Here is an 18,261-nt window from a genome sequence, read left to right as displayed (position 1 = left end):
ATTGAGTGCCTTTCACACTGAAATTCCCGACGCCCTTTGATGCTTTGCATCAATAGTTATCTTGTTAATGACTTAAGTGAGTTGTGTTGTTTAACAATAATTTGCATTGGCAACTCAAAGACATGCAGAAGATCGATGAGTAAAAGAAAGCCAAATAGAAATGGCTGCGGAAGGTATATACTTAAGGCATCAAACAACCGCTTCGTGATAGCAATAGAGCAATGGACATTGAGTTAAACGTAATGAAAACGTAGACGAGACACAGTAGCGGAAAGACAAAACATGAGTACACTGTATAAGATCAGCAAAACAAATACGGGGGGTGGTCACTTCAACAGATATGTGTTTTGCCACTTTCTTGAATGCTTCTTAATCATATCTAACAATACAAGTGGTGTGCCCCTTGATAACATACTTGTGAACCATTACATACTACACCATTGATTTGAATCTCCAGACTGTGTGATTTTAAGTCATTGCATAAAATAGAATTGCAATATATGTAGAATATATGAATCTGTCAATATCGGTAATGTTGAATTACTTGGGCAACGAGTGCAAAACTTACATTGTGATTTTTACAAGTGAAATACATTTGTTTAATGTGATCTCATATCTATTCAGTGAAACAAAATGTGTCAGGTACTTTGGTAAGATTTTCTACTAGAATACTAGAAATCAGTGTGAAATAAAGGATGTCGTAGTTAGAGATTGGACGAGTATATAAGACGGATTTAGCGTGTCATCAACAAGTGTTTTACTAATACTTCTAAAAGTATTTTACTGCTTCTCTGTTAATATAAGATAGTTTGCAACCTTTTAGAAATGGATGTGGCCCAATAGTTATCATATAGAATTCTTGTTACGCATTGTAAGTTAATCACGGAAGATGCAAACATAGACGTAATAGTTTTGTATTTCACAAGATTTATTAAGAATTGCCTTCACAAAATAGTCGTTGCTATAAACTTGTGCACTGTAAATTATTTGAGAAAACATGAGTGATTTAGAAATATAAATATTAAATATGTTAACTATGTAATAGCTTTTTTGTGTTATTGGTCGGAATACAAATAAATTGTATCAGCATTCGTCTCATATCGTTTCATTTATAGAAGCAAAACAAACGTTAAAGAGAAAAAGTATATTCGATCTTTATTTTTTCAAAGCAGATAAAGCGACGATGCATAAAAACTGGACACCAAGAATAATAGTTCAAAAGAAGTGTGAGATAAACATCACAAGCAAGTTTTATACATTCGCAAATAATTTGCTTAAATATTTTGCTTTTGAATGTCGAAACTGTCTTCCTTTTGTTTATATGATAGATAGATACATTTTGGTTTTAAAACAAATACGGGTAATTGTGTCGGTAGCGGCACAAGTTTTATCATTTTGAACAAACTTTATTGTTTATGATTCGGCGGGGAAAATCCTATTTTACAACAAAGTAATGACATGACAGAAATTGGTTTGATAATAACAATTGGGAGTGTTGCAAACATTGTGAATTAAAATAAATCATCATCAATATCTTGACCGGTTTCGCCGATGGGGGGAGGGGAATGAGAGACGACGATACAGAAAGCCTCCTCCAGTCAGGTCTGTTGTGTGCTGCTGAGAGTAATTTATCTATGGGACGGGATGTCCACTCTTTTACATTATTCATCCAGCTTTTCTTCTGAAGGCCTCGACGTCGACCTCCCTCTAGCGTGCCATGGGGGACATTCTTGCACAGAGAGTCGTGCCTGGTGAAGGGTCCAAGCCAAGCCCACTTCCGTCGTTTGACTGTCGCCAGTAGGGGCTCTTGTCGACAAACAAGTGTTGCAGTCATGTTCCGGACGTACTCGTTGGTCTTGTGCTCCGTATAAGATATGCGGAGCAGTCTTCGAAGACAGTTATGTTCAAATGCCTGTATCCTGCGTTCTGTGTCTGCGTGAAGCGTCCAGGTCTCACAGCCGAAGAGTAAGATGAAGACTACGAGGGACTTGTAGAACATCTACTTGGTGGGGAAGCTGATGGAACTGCTTGTCTACAACCTGCTCAGTCTGGCCATCGCTGCGGATGGCAACCTATAGTATCTTTTTGGAGAAGCACAAGTATTTGGGCTATCTAACAACGCGATTCTCAAAACGAAATAAAGGAAAACGAAAACATTACAAATATTGGTCTCTTTCGCATGGAACATATTTGACATCTGCTCTTTTGACTAACCTTACTATTAGAAAGAGTCGTGAAAAACAACTGGATAGAGATCATGAAGTATACATAACAGCTATAGAAATAGAAACATTAAAATATCAAAACATCTGTAATACATATAATGGGTCCTCAATCCATGCAACCGGATACACATTAAATCAGCAGTTTTACATAAAATGAGTTAATTCATTCAATAATATAAAAACCTGTAAAAGAAAGTACCTAGTTCGTGTCTGAGGCTTATTTTTAAAACTGACAAAACACGTAACAGGTCTATGACGATCCCAGTGCGTGATGTAATAAGGCAGGTACATTACGCAATTGTTTATATAATATTATTTTAATTACAATAAATATACATTAAAGCAGTATCTTAACATATAATGAGTTTATTAATTCAATAATGTAAAATGCTATAAAAAAAAGAAAGTGCTATGTATGGGTTTTTCCCATTTCTTTACTTGGGTAACATTACTGAAAATACGTGATAATCAACTAGAATATGCAAGCGTAGCAGTCTGTACAAATATATGTTGATGACAAAGCTTTGGTTTGAATATTGGCGAAACATTATTGCTTTTGTTGCTTTTGTCGATGATATGTCAATTGCAGTAAAAACATCTAATGAAGTCTAAAATCGTTTAGATCACTTCGTTGAATATTGCAAAACTTCGGGGGTTTAAGTTTCATACAAGCACGACAAAAATCATAGTATTTGACAACAAGGTCGTTTGTTTTGCTTCGGAAATTTTACTTAATGTAATCACTTCATTAGTTTAATTTATATCACAGCACTTTAACAATGTTTTTCTATAAAGCACATTTTTATAATACTAATTTATTTTAATTGTTTAGTTTCAAATATTGTCAAAATAAAAAAAGTTTGTATTTGAACACCTAATTGTGTGTTCTTTCCTTATTGATGGTCGAAATTAAACTGTCCCTTAAATTCTTAAACAATGAAAACTGTAAAATAATCTGGTGCCTGTATGATTTCAATGAGGCACAGCATTAACATTTTCTGTCATAAACATAAAGAGATAGGTCATGAATGTTAACATATGTTGCTGAAAACAAAAGAATAGAGCAAATTAACTAAAGTTTATCAACACCATCATGAGGTATGGTAAATGTGCTCGCATTTCGCGACACGTATAACAATTTCCAGCCGGCCGAACGATATATTAAACAAATACATTCATTTTCTCACATTAACAATAAATAAAGTGGAATCATTTAATAAAATGAGATCCTAAAATAAAGTGGGATCATTATGCATCTCATTAGAAATTAGAAATGATAATTTAGGACATAAATAAATAATAAGTCAACTAAAAAGGCAGGTAACGAATAAATTCAAGTAGTCTACATAAAAAACTTTTTTATTATATAAGTGTTCATAATAAATTTTGTAAAAACAAACACACTATATGCATATGTAAGTAGTTAGTTCACTACAATGGTTGACATGATATAAGTTATGTTGATACATGATTCATCTGTTGGCGACCAGGACATCCATGATTCAACCATGGATCACAAATAAAACCATTATAGGGTAACACAAATTACTACATTTACCCAAACTTCAAAAATTTACTTAAATCTATCAAAATCTATTTAAAATAATTACTGACAAACCAGTTTTGTGTACGAACCTAAATATTGTATTTACATGTATATTTATCTTTGTTCTTTTGAATATATAATTTCACACTAAAACATTCCCTTACACATGTACATGTATACTGAAAAATATATGCTGTTATTTGTTAAACAAATCCATAACTGTTTCGCCAACTATAAGTATGTTGAACCCAAAAACCCAGATGTTGCAATAATTGTATGACAAATGAATGCAAATTACTTAAGTTACACTTCATAGTGTTTCCAAAACCATGCCGCAGTAGCCATATTCAGTATGTGGAGGGTCATGATTGTACTTAACTGTTTAATTGTATCACAAATTAAAAGACGTCAAGCGTTATTGTAGGGTTTTAGACAAAACATTTTTAGTATATAAGCGACAGTAAACAAAAAATGTCACACGTCACAATAGTTCACAAATTGACATTAAGTTACATTAATAAATATTTAAAGTAACATTACTACTCAAAATCAAGGAAAGTTTCGTACAATATTTTGTAAAATAAAGCTAAACAATTAAAAATCATTGTTCTTTATGACCATTGGCGAAATTTCAACGCCAGATGTGGTCTGGTAAAATAGATGTTTGTGGATACAAAATGCTCGTTTTTATTATGGTTTTAACATGGTACCATTTTAGTGTTCGTGTGTCGTATCAATAGATATATTAGCAGGAAATTAACATGGAATTTATTGTGGCCACAAATAAATAAAAACGAGCATTTTGTATCTACACAAATCTATGTAATCATACCACATCTAGCGTTGAAATTGTGGCTATTGCTATAAGGAACACAGATTGTTTAGCTGTTAACTTTATTTTACGAAACACTTAACGAAATTTTCGTTGATTTTGAGCGTTATAGAGACTTTAAAAGTAGCTTGTACTAGCGTTTAGCTTGTACAGTTTTCTAACCAGATTGTTACATTGTATATTAACATTACGCACGATAATTGACTGTATTGTATAATACATGTGTACACTAATTAATAGATAATTTATACATAATATTATACAATTTACTAACGGCTTTGATGTCAGTGGGCATCCCATTCGGGTTGGTATAACAGTTCCTTCTTGCGGAACGCTAAGTCATGAGAGCTGGCATCGAAATCAAGGATTCGTAGGTTAAAGCAACAGTCTACCGTAATGATTAACAATTTTTCATTCTGGGGAGTAATCTTACATATTGGAGCATTTGGGTTCTCAATATTTTCCCTCAGCCGTGTATTAGAGAAAACACGATTGACTTTAGTATATGGAGGACATGACACGGACCGTAAGACACCCACATGCCTTCCATTTTGCAATTGTTCAATATATTAAATGTTGAATATGTACGCATAAGAATGATTCTGGAATCATTATTCAAACCGAATTATTTATGTAGAACGCTGTACGCATATTCCAAGACCAAAAGTATATCAGTGTTATTCCTACAGATGACCGATTAAAATAATATTATTCGCTCGTCATTAATGTTCATACCGCGTCAACGAATACAACATCAAAAGATAAGTGTGCGATTCTCAATGATTATTGATATCTTAGAAGAAAAACCCTAAGGTTTGTAAATTGGTAGAACATTATTCGTATCGTCTCAACTGAATGTTAAATATTAGAGAAGACTATCAATCAGAATGAATTCGCTTTCGTTCCACATGTTTGCTGGATGTTAACAGCGTAACTATATTATTGTTGTGACGAAATGTCCAATTAAATATAGACCATTGTCGACTGTCTTTTGTACAGTTTACCATTTATTATTATGTTTGCCTGTTAAAATGTTAAACATAAATTAGTAAAGGTTAAGCCTGATTATTTATTTTTTTACGGAATTGTTTACTATAACACCAACGATTACGATCAAGATGTGTTGGTAAACCAGTCTTCAGGCTAAATATTTTAGCCGAATAGCCCTTCGGGCTAATCAGATGGAATTGTGAATAGCCCGAAGACGTGTTCAATAGCCCGAAGAGGTCAATATAAATTGTATGACTTTTTTGGCCAGGAACACCAAAATAGTTATTAACAATCAGAAAATGTACTTCCATTAGTAAAAACAGATGCATGTGATTACAGTAATAAGTAATACAGTAAGGGTATTCTGTTTCCTTTTGAAATGCATTTTATACACAATGCACTGTATGGGGTTGTTTACCCTCGGGACTTCGGTTAAAAACTATTGCCCGAGCACACTGCTTAACATAAAACTCTGCGTTAAAGAGCCGAAATCGGCCATACTATGGTCAGCCCGATTTCACTGGGCTGCACCATTTATAATATAAGACACTTTGCAGTGCGGATGCGGTGCTTTGATAAAAATCTAGTAGTTCAAAAAGAGCTTTTCTTTATTATTCAAAAGGCGTTAAAAACGCAATACACAATAATTGGACAACGCCGCGCCTAACGCTGTTGAAAAGCGGAATTTTTATTGGCTGACATCATTGTTTACACAATGCACCAGATAATTATGCTGTTTATTGTAACTTTATAATTACACATGGTCTCATTCAATGATTCCATTAATCAGTTTGACCGGTGTTTGGTTTTATTTTAAAGCAAATTGATTATTATCGTATTATTACTAGGACAATCGCCGGTAAATTTCTGAATTGTCGGCATGTGGCTTCAGAACAAAAGGCAACTGGGTGTGATAATTTCCCAATCTACCAAGTGACAATCAGAGCTACAGCTAGGCCCAAATGGAAGGGCGCCCCGCCCTGCCCTCCCAAACCTCCGCCCTGCCCTCCCAAACCTCCGCCCTGCCATTCCTAGGGCCCCCCTGCCCCCCCCCCTTTTTACATATGATGATTAATAAATCTGTTATTACAATACATTGTAATTAATTTCTTCCTCGTTGTAGACATTATATTTGAATTGTTTAATAATGATGGGGATAATATATTATAACAATTATTAATAACATATAAATTAACAAGCAAGAGGAAGCATTCCACAATTGCCCGCGCGCTCAAAAGCGCCCTTTTGACAAAATACTTCGCGTCCAAAGTGCCCTTTTGACAAAAAGCCCTCCCCCCTGCCCCTTTCAAATCCTAGCTGGAGCACTGGACAATGTCTGCTTCATTAATTTACTCCCGATGTTTTGATAAGCATGTGTCAACCGTAAAAGAATTTTATATTCGTAAACGGATTATAAGTAGCAAAGTAGGTCACGCAGCAGAACGAGAAAACAGAACAAACGAAAGTACTACAATAATTAATAATTAGTTTAAAAAACGCCTTCTAATACGCAAGAATAGCTGATTAAAACACATGAAAATATTACTGTAACAGCGATTTTTTTGTCCAATTGGGAAAAGTACCCGTACCGGTCCAATTGGGAAAAATTGAGTCGTGAAAACCTGAAAATCGGGAAAAATCGAGTCGAGAAACCCTCAAATTGGAAAATTGGTGTATTTGAATTTATGCTCCCAAATACTTTAAAATTGATAACTAAGCGTTTTCAAGCTGTCAATATTATATTTACCTAGGTTCAAACCATAGGGCTGCACAGGGAAACTAACAAAATGTTGCATTTTCCAAAAAAAAAATAAAATGTTTTTTTTGTTTTTTTAACTTAAATTGGGAATTTTTTGGCCAGCAATTGGGAAATTTGTAGTTTTTTCGTAATTGGGAAAGTGCAATTTACCGGTACTTTATAAAGAAGAAAAAAAATCGCTGTGTAATAAGGATCAATTTGTTTTTAACCCAATGGGTACAATATCCCTTACAGACTCTTTTATTTTTATTGAAAAATTACTTCGTCCATTTTCCATGAATTATAAATACATTTCCGGAAAACGCTTCAAAAATTAAATACGCTTCTAGATTGGTCATTATTTTAAAACATTACGAAGTGCCCGATGCGCGAACATCCTGGAACGTGATCTACGCATGTTCAGTTTGAATAACCTCATCTCGATTGGGCGACAATAGCATCATTACTTTAAATAGCAACATACCCGGATCATGATGTTTACACGACAGTGTAGAAAAAATGTCCGTTGCATACGTATATTTAGGTTGCAGACACGTGACTTAACAAACGGCCAATCAGAATTGTACATGTAGACACGTGACGTTACACAGCCAATCAGAATTGTACACATAACAATTATCAAAGCTTTCGTTGTTTATATCTATATTTATGGACAGTCTTACTAAAACGGCCGAACATACAAGTCGCATTATTGCTGGCTTTCGCGGGATGGGCCCATTGCGGGCTTCGCATGTATCTTGTATTTGACAAACATTTTGGAAACGTTGTGTTGTGTTAGAATATATTCAACAGAAATAAATCACGATGAAAACGGAAATGAACTTTGTTTGTTACTGTGTGTTTTCCACGAACGATACACAATTACGTGACACAGTACATTTTATGGAGCCGTGTACCATGGATACGACCGAAGTACGATCACAAGTGCGATCACGTGCCGAAAAAATGAAAACATCACAACCACAACGCGACATGAATTCAGGTCAGTTGTTTAAAAAAATTATGGCAAACTTGGAGAGGGAATTTGAAAATTTATAAAGTAGAAAATTAAAGTAAAAGGCGTCATGACAACGAAATTTTTAAGAATTGTTTTAAAGAATTTAATGTAGTTAGATGTTAAAAATAATAGTGTTGATAATAAATTATGTACGAACAAATTTTACAAATATCAAAATCATGCCAATTTTGCATTTATCGGCACATTTTTATAAATAGCGGTGAATTGAGAATAAAAAGAGATATTTGAGTTTTACATTATTTTTATGAGTTATGGAACTCATTAAATTAAAGGTGTACACACAGAGAGTATTTAAAGAATTTTTATATATTTTTGGTATTGTTAGAATATAGGATTATGTACGGACTTATGGTTTTTTTTTGCTTACCAATACATTTTAAATTGTTGGAATGTTTGTAAATTTTCATTAAATTAAAATGTACGAGGAAAAATAAGAGTATTTAAAACAGTTTTGTTTATTATTTTAATAAAGGACATAAGGCGGGTTTTGTTTATTAGAACGATAAAGAAAATTAAAGAGGACGAATAAATAAAATTATTGGAAAATTTAAAAATAGTTTTCCGAATTGTAAAAGAAAGAAAATAGGAAATAAGAAAAATAATGTTGATTGCGAATATGAATAGGACAGACACACAAAAAAAATATTATGTAAATATGTATATACGTCATTGTGTTGATGCAAATGTATGTAGGATATCGGTAATATTGAAGGTCTTGAGTAATTTTAAGTAAGAATTAAATGCGATCTGACGCGTATAGCGCAGTGAAAATATAACGATATGTACGCATTAAATTTCTAATATAATTGTGTAAGGGTTACAATTATATTTTATGAGCACGGCTGACTGATCAGCGTTCGGACATACCGAGCCCGAGGTTCTGATAACCTTAGCGTCCTCATGAGTAAGAGAATTTATCCCTGTGCCATCGAAGCAAATTACGCTATGGACAGAAGATGCGATGTCGCATAAGAATTATTTGAGTAGTTCGATTAGGAGCAAAGACCTGAATTTTGAAGTATACCGATACGTGTTCTTATATTATGAATGCATATATATAAAAGTCTGCCTTGTCATATTTGCGCATTTTTACAAGTGCACAGGTCAAACATGTCAATAAATCTATGCCCAACGGCAAAACTATAGTGATAAAGATGAGGTTTATGAAACCATGATATGAATAGGTACGTCTATCATTACCCATTACTCTAGGTCAATAAAGTGGCGCGCGCCTGTCAAAGATTTAATGGCTGCACGTGCGTAAAATGATTATGCCTAAGGCGGTACACAAGTCATATTAAGTAAATGGCTTGTCAGATGTCAAACTGTCATGTACTTATCCGAAGTATGTTTTGAGGAATTGACTAATATTTTTTCGTTGTAAAGAATTTATTTTTTTGAATAAGATATCACAGTAAGTTGTCATGACGATATTTAACAATAACTAAGGGGATATTTATAAATGTTTGCCATGGTTTTGAACAACTGATACTTGTATCACCACGACGCAGATAAAAATATCGAGATTTGAAGACAACGCCGAAGAATAGCGACTTCGCGAGACAACGCCTTCCAATACGAAAAGAAGAAACAAACAACATAATTAGAATGGAACATCACGGCGTTTACTCTCAAAGTGAATACCTGGTTCTATCGCTAAAAGAAGACCAACGCCAGAAGATTTCGAAGGACAGCAAGTGACGCAACACTGGACACAATACTTGTGACGTTAAACACTATAGAGTAGATGCAGCCGTTCAACTGTTTAACGTGCGTAGATAACGCATTTGGAATGATACTTCCGAGGCCTAAGACATCAAGGAGAACACTGCTATAGTTAATACCTCGTGAGCATTATGGCCAATAGAAGATCTTAATGTCCCGAGAGAAATGAAGACGCTGGGGCCATCAACAAAAGTGCAAAGTACAAACGACAACGAAAACAACAACAACGATGAATACAACGGAAACGACAATCGACGACGCAAGTTAAACATCGGAAAGCAGAGCTGAATCAATAAACGCATTCCAATTGCCACGGGCGAATCCACAATCGGCTTATCTTCATGACGGCGGCAATGACTTCAATGAAACATCGTATTCGCCGCGAGCTACAACTTCAAGACAACATGGACGACACCAGATGTACAGATGGCCAACGATCAACATATGATGTTCTTCACAACATTTCGATTGACATTTAAATTGTATATCAATTACTAATGTTATTTATTTCAGCAGAGATGCTTGTCAAGGAAATTATATTGTTATCCGCATATTTTCCATCATTTGAGTGTGTTTATATGAATGTAGTTTTTGTTATTTAATTAGTAATTCAATAGTAAAATTTTAAAAGATTTTTTTAAATCATAAAATATAAAAAAATCAAATTAAGGGGGAAAGTTGTGTAACATAACGCACACAAAACGCACATTTGGGGCATTGTTGGATTTATATAATGATCGAAATTTGTACCACATTTCATACAATCTTAAATAGGCAGCCATCTGGATCAACAAATCATTAGCCTCGGGTTATAATTACCGGACACGAATATTTGCTTACCGTATGTGCCAATCTTCGGTCATTTCCGTATGTATTCGTTAGGTGTCCGTTGCATACGTATATTTAGGTTGCAGACACGTGACTTAACAAACGGCCAATCAGAATTGTACATGTAGACACGTGACGTTACACAGCCAATCAGAATTGTACACATAACAATTATCAAAGCTTTCGTTGTTTATATCTATATTTATGGACAGTCTTACTAAAACGGCCGAACATACAAGTCGCATTATTGCTGGCTTTCGCGGGATGGGTCCATTGCGGGCTTCGCATGTATCTTGTATTTGACAAACATTTTGGAAACGTTGTGTTGTGTTAATAAGCAGAAATAAAACGCAAAGAAATCAGAAATGAACTTTGTTGGTTACTGTGTCTTTTCCACGAACGATACGCAAATACGCTACAAGCTGTTACTTCACCCGCTCCGTACGCAGAAGACCCGGCCTAAATCCCTACACGCGCTTACGTTTGTCAGGTGAAAATCAAATAATTACATTGTATTTTCAATATTTTTCAGTAAGTAGCATAAATCAATAAATAAATATAAGTTATCAAGACCGTTAACAATACTAACACAATAACGATTTATATGCTGTAGGAAAAAATTTGGCATTTACTATCAAATGTCACTTAATACCTAGACAAACGTCTTGTTCTAAGTTCAGAAAGTCTGATATTAATCCTTTTAGTCTGATATTATTTTCATCATTTTACAATGCTTTATAATTGACTGCAGTGATGAGTCTGTGGTTCTATAATTGAACACCTGTTTTTGTCTCATTTGTGTTAACCACACAATCTGTGATGTAGCAGCGTAAAGATTTCAAGAAAAAAAAACTATTCGACATGGTAAAATGTTATAATGAAGTGCAGGTCAACGGTGTTCAATGGGCGACGACATAATTAGTCGTTTTTAAAATCATATGCATGAATTAAATACAACAATTCTATTTTTATAATTAAAATTATATTCACAAGTTGTTTCTTGTTTGTTGCATAACTCGTAAATATTTAACTAATTCAGAAAATTTGGCTTTTTACTAACAGCTGCTATTATTCTTGTTTAAGTGTGAATCATCCATCTTATCATGTACGAAAATGAAAAACAAGTACAAAAAGAATTGATATCAAATACTAGAAATGTATTTTTGAGCTGACATCGTCTCAATTCGACATTTAAGTAGGACCATAACATTTTTAAATATGAGTTCATGATATAATATGTCATAATCATTGTAATAGTGTGCCCCATACCTTATTAACACAATCTTTAAGATTGAGTTATTTAACGCAGTAAGTTCCAATTCAAAAATGTGTTTATTCTTATCAATATTAAACTTAATAACACAGACACATTGTGATTTTTTGGCGGACAAATATGTTCCAATTCAATGATGTATTACAAGACAAACCTGTCATATAATTATTGCGGCTGATTACATATTAGCGCTTACATATACAAACAGCATACAATGACATAAACACATCATATTTATATTCTGTTATAACGTATACTTATAGTGTTGCTATATTATAGTGTAACATTCTTAAGAAGCAAAACGAAATCACGCACATGCAAGGTAAGGTTATGAGATTGTTCAATTACATACCGGTTGACAGATTATGTTCAACATGATGGTCATCTGAAAATGATTGTCGCGTTAAGCAATCATTAACATGTATACATTTTGTAAATGGTGTTTAGTATATACTTTCAAATTGTTTATAGAGTAATACCAGTAAATTAAAAGTGATCATTCACTGTTTCATACAATTAAAATTAAACGTTATTGTATGATCATTTTCACTGGTATACTGTGAAAGGACGTCGTTTTCATGATGTTACGACTTCATTATTTCAACAAAATGCAAACATCATTTGTAACCATGTTTCTTTTAAATTTTGTGGAATATGGATTTTAATTTATTCGTGATAATTGAAAAATATTTTGTCTATGATCACTCTAGAATTAAAATCGATATTCCACAAAAAACAACAAATATTCTGTTTGTTATTAATAAGTGTGATTGATCTTAAAATATATCAAGGTTTGTTTTGATGCAAACTTTATAACTATAAATTATATCAACAAATAACACAAACATATATGAATGACTACTTTATAAACAAGTCAGATAAAGATTAATGAAGCTCAATTTCCGATGTGTAGTCACTATATATAGTGTATTATGCTCAGCCAAATACATTAGTGGCTGGGAAATGATAAATAATGAACACATAACAGTTAACTTCCTTTATCGGTGGCCTTTTGTTATCGTGATGTAAATCTATGCATGAGAGCCAATTTTAGGTAATTGAATTTGAAAGCAAAATTGAACTAAACTAAGCCACTGTATTTCATAGTTGTCAAAGCAAGTCTCAATACAAACACATGTTAAGCAAAGCATGTCAACCAGATGAGAAGGCTTGCATGCGAAAACTTAAAATGGCTGTATTATACATGTGCTGATAAAAGTGACCGTCAACCGCGATTGACGAAAAAAGAAAAGTTATAAAATGCTCTTTTTTTTACAATTATTAGTTAATATTGATTAAAATATCACGACTGGTATATTACATTACTTGAAAAAAAGTTCATATTTTCAGTATATTCGGTAATAAAATTCCGCGATGTGAAATCGTAAGGACATCGCGAAAATAGGTGACATAACGATAAACACACTATAAATAACGCAAGTAGATAGATAATTTTATATATAAAATATATACAATTCTCTACGCATACATAATTTGCATTCCTGGGTTTACCACGTGACGATGATGATCTACTTGCGTTTTTTATAGTTAACTGGTAGTTACCTGGTATCTGAAAATATGAAAACTTACCACCTTTTTTAAAGTAATGTAATATACCAGTCGTGATATTTTAATTAATATAAACGAATACATACCTTACTATATATAGTAACAAATTTGTACAGTTTGTCATGCCAGTATCACAGTTGCGGGGTCATTATACATATTCGGCCCTAGGGCCGAATATTTATAATCGGCCCTCAGAATGTGTGCGCGTGACGTTCAACTGGAAAAAATGGCGTCCGCATTCAGTCTTTGCAACAAATCAACGAAATAATCAATCATAATTAGATTATGTAATGACAGGTAGCACGCAATCTGGATAATGCAAATATCGATTGAAACTGAAACTCTGCTTCACATTAGATTTATGCCTCCATTTGAGCTTTAACATGATTCACCAAACAGCAAAATTAAAAAAGTAAAAGACACACTAACCTCTTTGACAACTTTAATCCGATGCTTATAATAATCAAATAGCAACGATGTGCAATCCGTTTTCTGTTATTCTATCCGTTTATCTATATTTATTTTAATTCACACTTTTTAAAACGATTGTAGCGAATGCTTACCACTGTCACCAAAAACACGATTTACAAAATCGAATGACCTGTCGGAGAAATTACAATAATTTTATCAAAGCTTCCAATTATGCACGACAAATGCACAATCCGAAATACGTTTTTGTTTTCGTTCGATGCTTCAAAAATATTTTATATAACCTTTCACGTCAGAATAGCTAAAGCTAGTGTTTTTCGTCACAGAAATTACGTCACAGAAATACGTCATACATTGCGTATTCGATTGAATGAAGATACAAGTAGGGAAAGCTGGTTCTGTAATAAATTTTAGAGAAAGAAAAAAACAAAGATAAACAATACATAGTAAGATATATATTAAAGACGTTAATACAAGGCTGAGCCGGGCCGGGAAGTGGTATTCGGCCCCATGTCGCAAACGGCCCTCGGGCCGTTATGCTCCCTGCGGGCCGATTATCACTGCCGGCCCGGCTCAGTCGTGTATTATCCTCTCACTTATAATTGTAAAACAACATGGTATTTTAGAACTTTTCTTTTTTCGACAATCGCGGTTTACGGTCCCTTTAATGTGATATCGGTGAGTGAACTGATAGAAAACAAGAGCTGTCACCATATTGCCACTTATGCCCCCTATACGCTTGATAGAAGTTAGGAGCTTTTCTCGTAACCTAAACGCATATTTCGAAATCTAAACGCGGACCCTAAGTTCAAGGTAATGGTCACAGGGGTAAAAATGTGTGTGCGTATGGAAAGGCCTTGTTCATATACACATGCATGCCAAATATGAAATTGCTATCTGAAGCATAGAAGTTATGAGCATTTTTCGAAACCTAAACGCAAAATGTGACGGACAGACGGATAGACAGTCCGATCACTATATGCCCTCCATCGGGGGCATACAAAACCACAGTATTATACTTTGCAGAAGTGTTCCAATCATAACAAGATTAATTCCATAATGTAAATTTCGAATGTAATGATACCCTAATACATAATTTAATCAGTGTCCGGGTTTAACATTCCGTGTATCATCAAACCACAAATATAATAGTACAAACACCTCCAGGCTTGTGCAACTTCCTTTGTGTAATTCTCTTTGAGCACTGATTGAAGACCATAATTTAAACAAGGCCACAGCTTCTGAAACAGAACAGGCATACTCGTATTAGACATACCCTTGTAAATAGCTGACTGCTAGCGGTACCATTATTTGTCCACTATTTGTACACTCATTTGTATTGTTTTGTTTAAGCGATCTTCATTTGACCCCCAATCCACTACGTGTGCCTATGAGCTTGTTTGGCGGTAACTAGACCGAACAGCAGGTTTCTTCTCTGCGTATTGTCTGGTTATCCCCATATCACAATATCACAACAACATTAAATGTCTTATATTAAGAACATAAACAACTGGAGAGTGAAGTTATAACTCAATACTTGTTTGAAGCATAATTATTGCGTCTAGTAATTAGTATCTACGACAGTTGGAACAAAATCAGGATCCTCCCAAAATTCAGTGTCAAACGCGATATAACCTCATAAATATCGAAATAAAATACAACGTAAGCTATGAGACTCCAGTGAATATATCAGTAAAATATCCCGAGTCATATTATATATAACACATTGTATGAAGAGTCATACAATACGTAATGGTTTGATCCAGACATTTTTAAGCATTACCATTACACACATATTATGGGAACACTTCACGACATGGCTGACACAGCGTAGGGCTTTTGATAACACTAGTTCCGATGATTTGGAAACTTTTCAGAATAAGTCAAGTTTTTTTTCAAACGTTCAAAGCAAAACTATATATATATTGTATATATACATATAGTATATTATATGTGTGTATTATAACATATTATATTGATGATAAATGCTTCTATTCTTAAATGTAGAATGGAAGCGTACTTACTTTTATCATTTTGGGCTTTACATTCCGGTAGCAGTGTATCTGGCCGATGGTTATTATGACGGAGTTGAGGCAGCTCGAGTCCCCAAGACTTTCTACTGCAGCACCTAAAGCCTTCATGACAACAGCCCCATGTCGGATTAACATATCCATGTCTATGTTCGCATCTAGCTTGTTATCGTGGTTGATATGTACGATTTTGGGAAACACAATCTTTAGCTGCGGTTCGATCTCGAAAAACCTTAACGATCGAACAGTATGGTATTATATTACATGTATTGCGTTACTGACCTTTAATATTACATTACACAAGCGTTGCAATATTATGTTGTCGTTAATGTTAATTTAATTTTACATACCAAATCGTGTAGACACCATTTACAGCTTGATGTTTATTTCGCAAAAGGCAGAAAAAGAAATAAGTACACACTATTTTTTTATTGAAGAAGCTCATTTAATTTATTTTGCATTAAACTACCTTGGATAGTTATCGTAACGACGAACAGTATTATCCTCGCTTACCTGATGTCACAACAATAAATTAGGACTCGATACATTATTTAATAAGAAAAAATGAAAATTGAAAAAAAAAATAAACTAATCTATACTTATCTTATAAAGACATATTTTGTCGTTGAACGGGGTTTTGAAATAATATGCATGGTACTCGAAGAACGTGTTATTACCAAGAACAATGACTAAACAAACTTGCGTTTGTTGCTATTGCATTTTGTCCAAAAATGCATCAACGTATACTATGGTATATTATATAATAATATATCGAAACGTGAATAATTACAAATACAAACCTACGAAAAACAATGCCACCAAGTGTATCGAGGTCACCGTTTAGGAGGTTCCAGGACTTCTTCACCAGCTGATTGCATGTTATCACATCTTGAAGCTGCTTGTCCCGAATGGAAAACGACGCTTCACCAAGAGTCAGCTTGTTGCCCATGACTACACAAACACTTTTTTTACGAAAACAACACGATAAATCCTGCAAGTTAATCATATAACCGTTTTGATTTCAAATGTATCTTACATTTTAATTGATACATGAATTGATGTGTAAGTGTTCAGTTCCAATATTCTTTATAATCTGCAAGACGTCGGAATACTGGTAATTAACGTTTAAGTCCAGTTCAAACCACATTTTATAAATATGTAAATAGCAAACATATGCTAAAGATATTTTTTATTATTTCAATCGTTTATCTTTTCAAAAACGTTCTTAGAAATTGTCATGGTTTTTTAAAATGTCAGATAATTCGTTCTGGTTGTAAGAAACTCCATGCTTTTATAAACACGTTTCCACATTAAATGTTAGCAAAGTTAGAAGCTTGCCTCAACATATCCATGCAAGCGCATCGATCGTGAAACGCACTTTAAAATCCCCTTGAGTTTTATTGGGCTTTCTCGTTACAAATGTGGCAAGAGTGAGACAAGTTGAATTGAATACAGTTTTTAAGCTTTGACGTTGTTGTTGTTGTATCTTCTATGAGTGATCACATTAACTTCTGTTAACTGCATCCAGGTATCCACCCTTGTACTTGCAAATCGGTTTGTGAAGTTTATCATAATACAAGCTATCTTATATTTCCGAACATTTATATTTTGATAGTTTGTTTTTCTTTTATTAAATAACCTCTCACTAATAATTGTAAAAAACACGGTATTTTAGAACTTTTCTTTTCTTCACGGAAACCAACTTATTATCGCCGACTTTAGCAACTTACGTTTATGTTTGCCTTTAACTAAGAAAACTATAAACTTGTAATTGTGTGTACCTGTACATGTATGTACGTATTGCTTTGTTTTTTATAATGTCATAAAAATTGATTCACGAACTTAAACTTTTTTCTTTTTTAAGGTTTGAATTATATTCGCCAAGCAGACACAAGGCAGTAATATGACATATATTGTTGCGCCACACATACAGTGTGTTAATTATTTTCACAACGTTCATGTTTTAATATCATATATGTAGAAAATAAAACTTCAGCTTCACTCAAGCCATGTTTTTCAAAATAAAAGTCGACCGGT

At 33.7% G+C, this 18,261-nt stretch overlaps 1 protein-coding gene across 1 annotated transcript; it reads right to left on the bottom strand.

The window, feature by feature from the left end:
• Positions 1 to 1,707: 1,707 nt before the first annotated feature.
• Positions 1,708 to 17,173, bottom strand: LOC127849728 (uncharacterized). Its single transcript, XM_052382478.1, has 3 exons — positions 17,025 to 17,173; positions 16,219 to 16,456; positions 1,708 to 1,806 (listed from the first exon to the last, which is right to left on the bottom strand). Exons 1-3 carry the CDS (start codon positions 17,171 to 17,173, stop codon positions 1,708 to 1,710), a joined length of 486 nt encoding a protein of 161 aa, XP_052238438.1.
• Between the last annotated feature and the right edge of the window lie 1,088 nt (positions 17,174 to 18,261).

Source organism: Dreissena polymorpha, chromosome 11, assembly GCF_020536995.1.
Source record: "Dreissena polymorpha isolate Duluth1 chromosome 11, UMN_Dpol_1.0, whole genome shotgun sequence".
Classification (NCBI taxonomy): Eukaryota; Metazoa; Mollusca; class Bivalvia; order Myida; family Dreissenidae; genus Dreissena; species Dreissena polymorpha.
This window is presented reverse-complemented; position numbering and strand designations above follow the sequence as displayed.

Bases quoted from the DNA above. Each gene is read 5' to 3' on its own strand.
- LOC127849728 (XM_052382478.1), bottom strand. From the start codon at position 17,173: ATGGGCAACAAGCTGACTCTTGGTGAAGCGTCGTTTTCCATTCGGGAC. The intron at 16,457-17,024 runs GTTTGTATTTGT...TCGATCGTTAAG, and splicing joins GGTGGCATTGTTTTTCGTAG to GTTTTTCGAGATCGAACCGC. The intron at 1,807-16,218 runs GTAAGTACGCTT...TTTGTCGACAAG, and splicing joins TAAAGCCCAAAATGATAAAA to AGCCCCTACTGGCGACAGTC.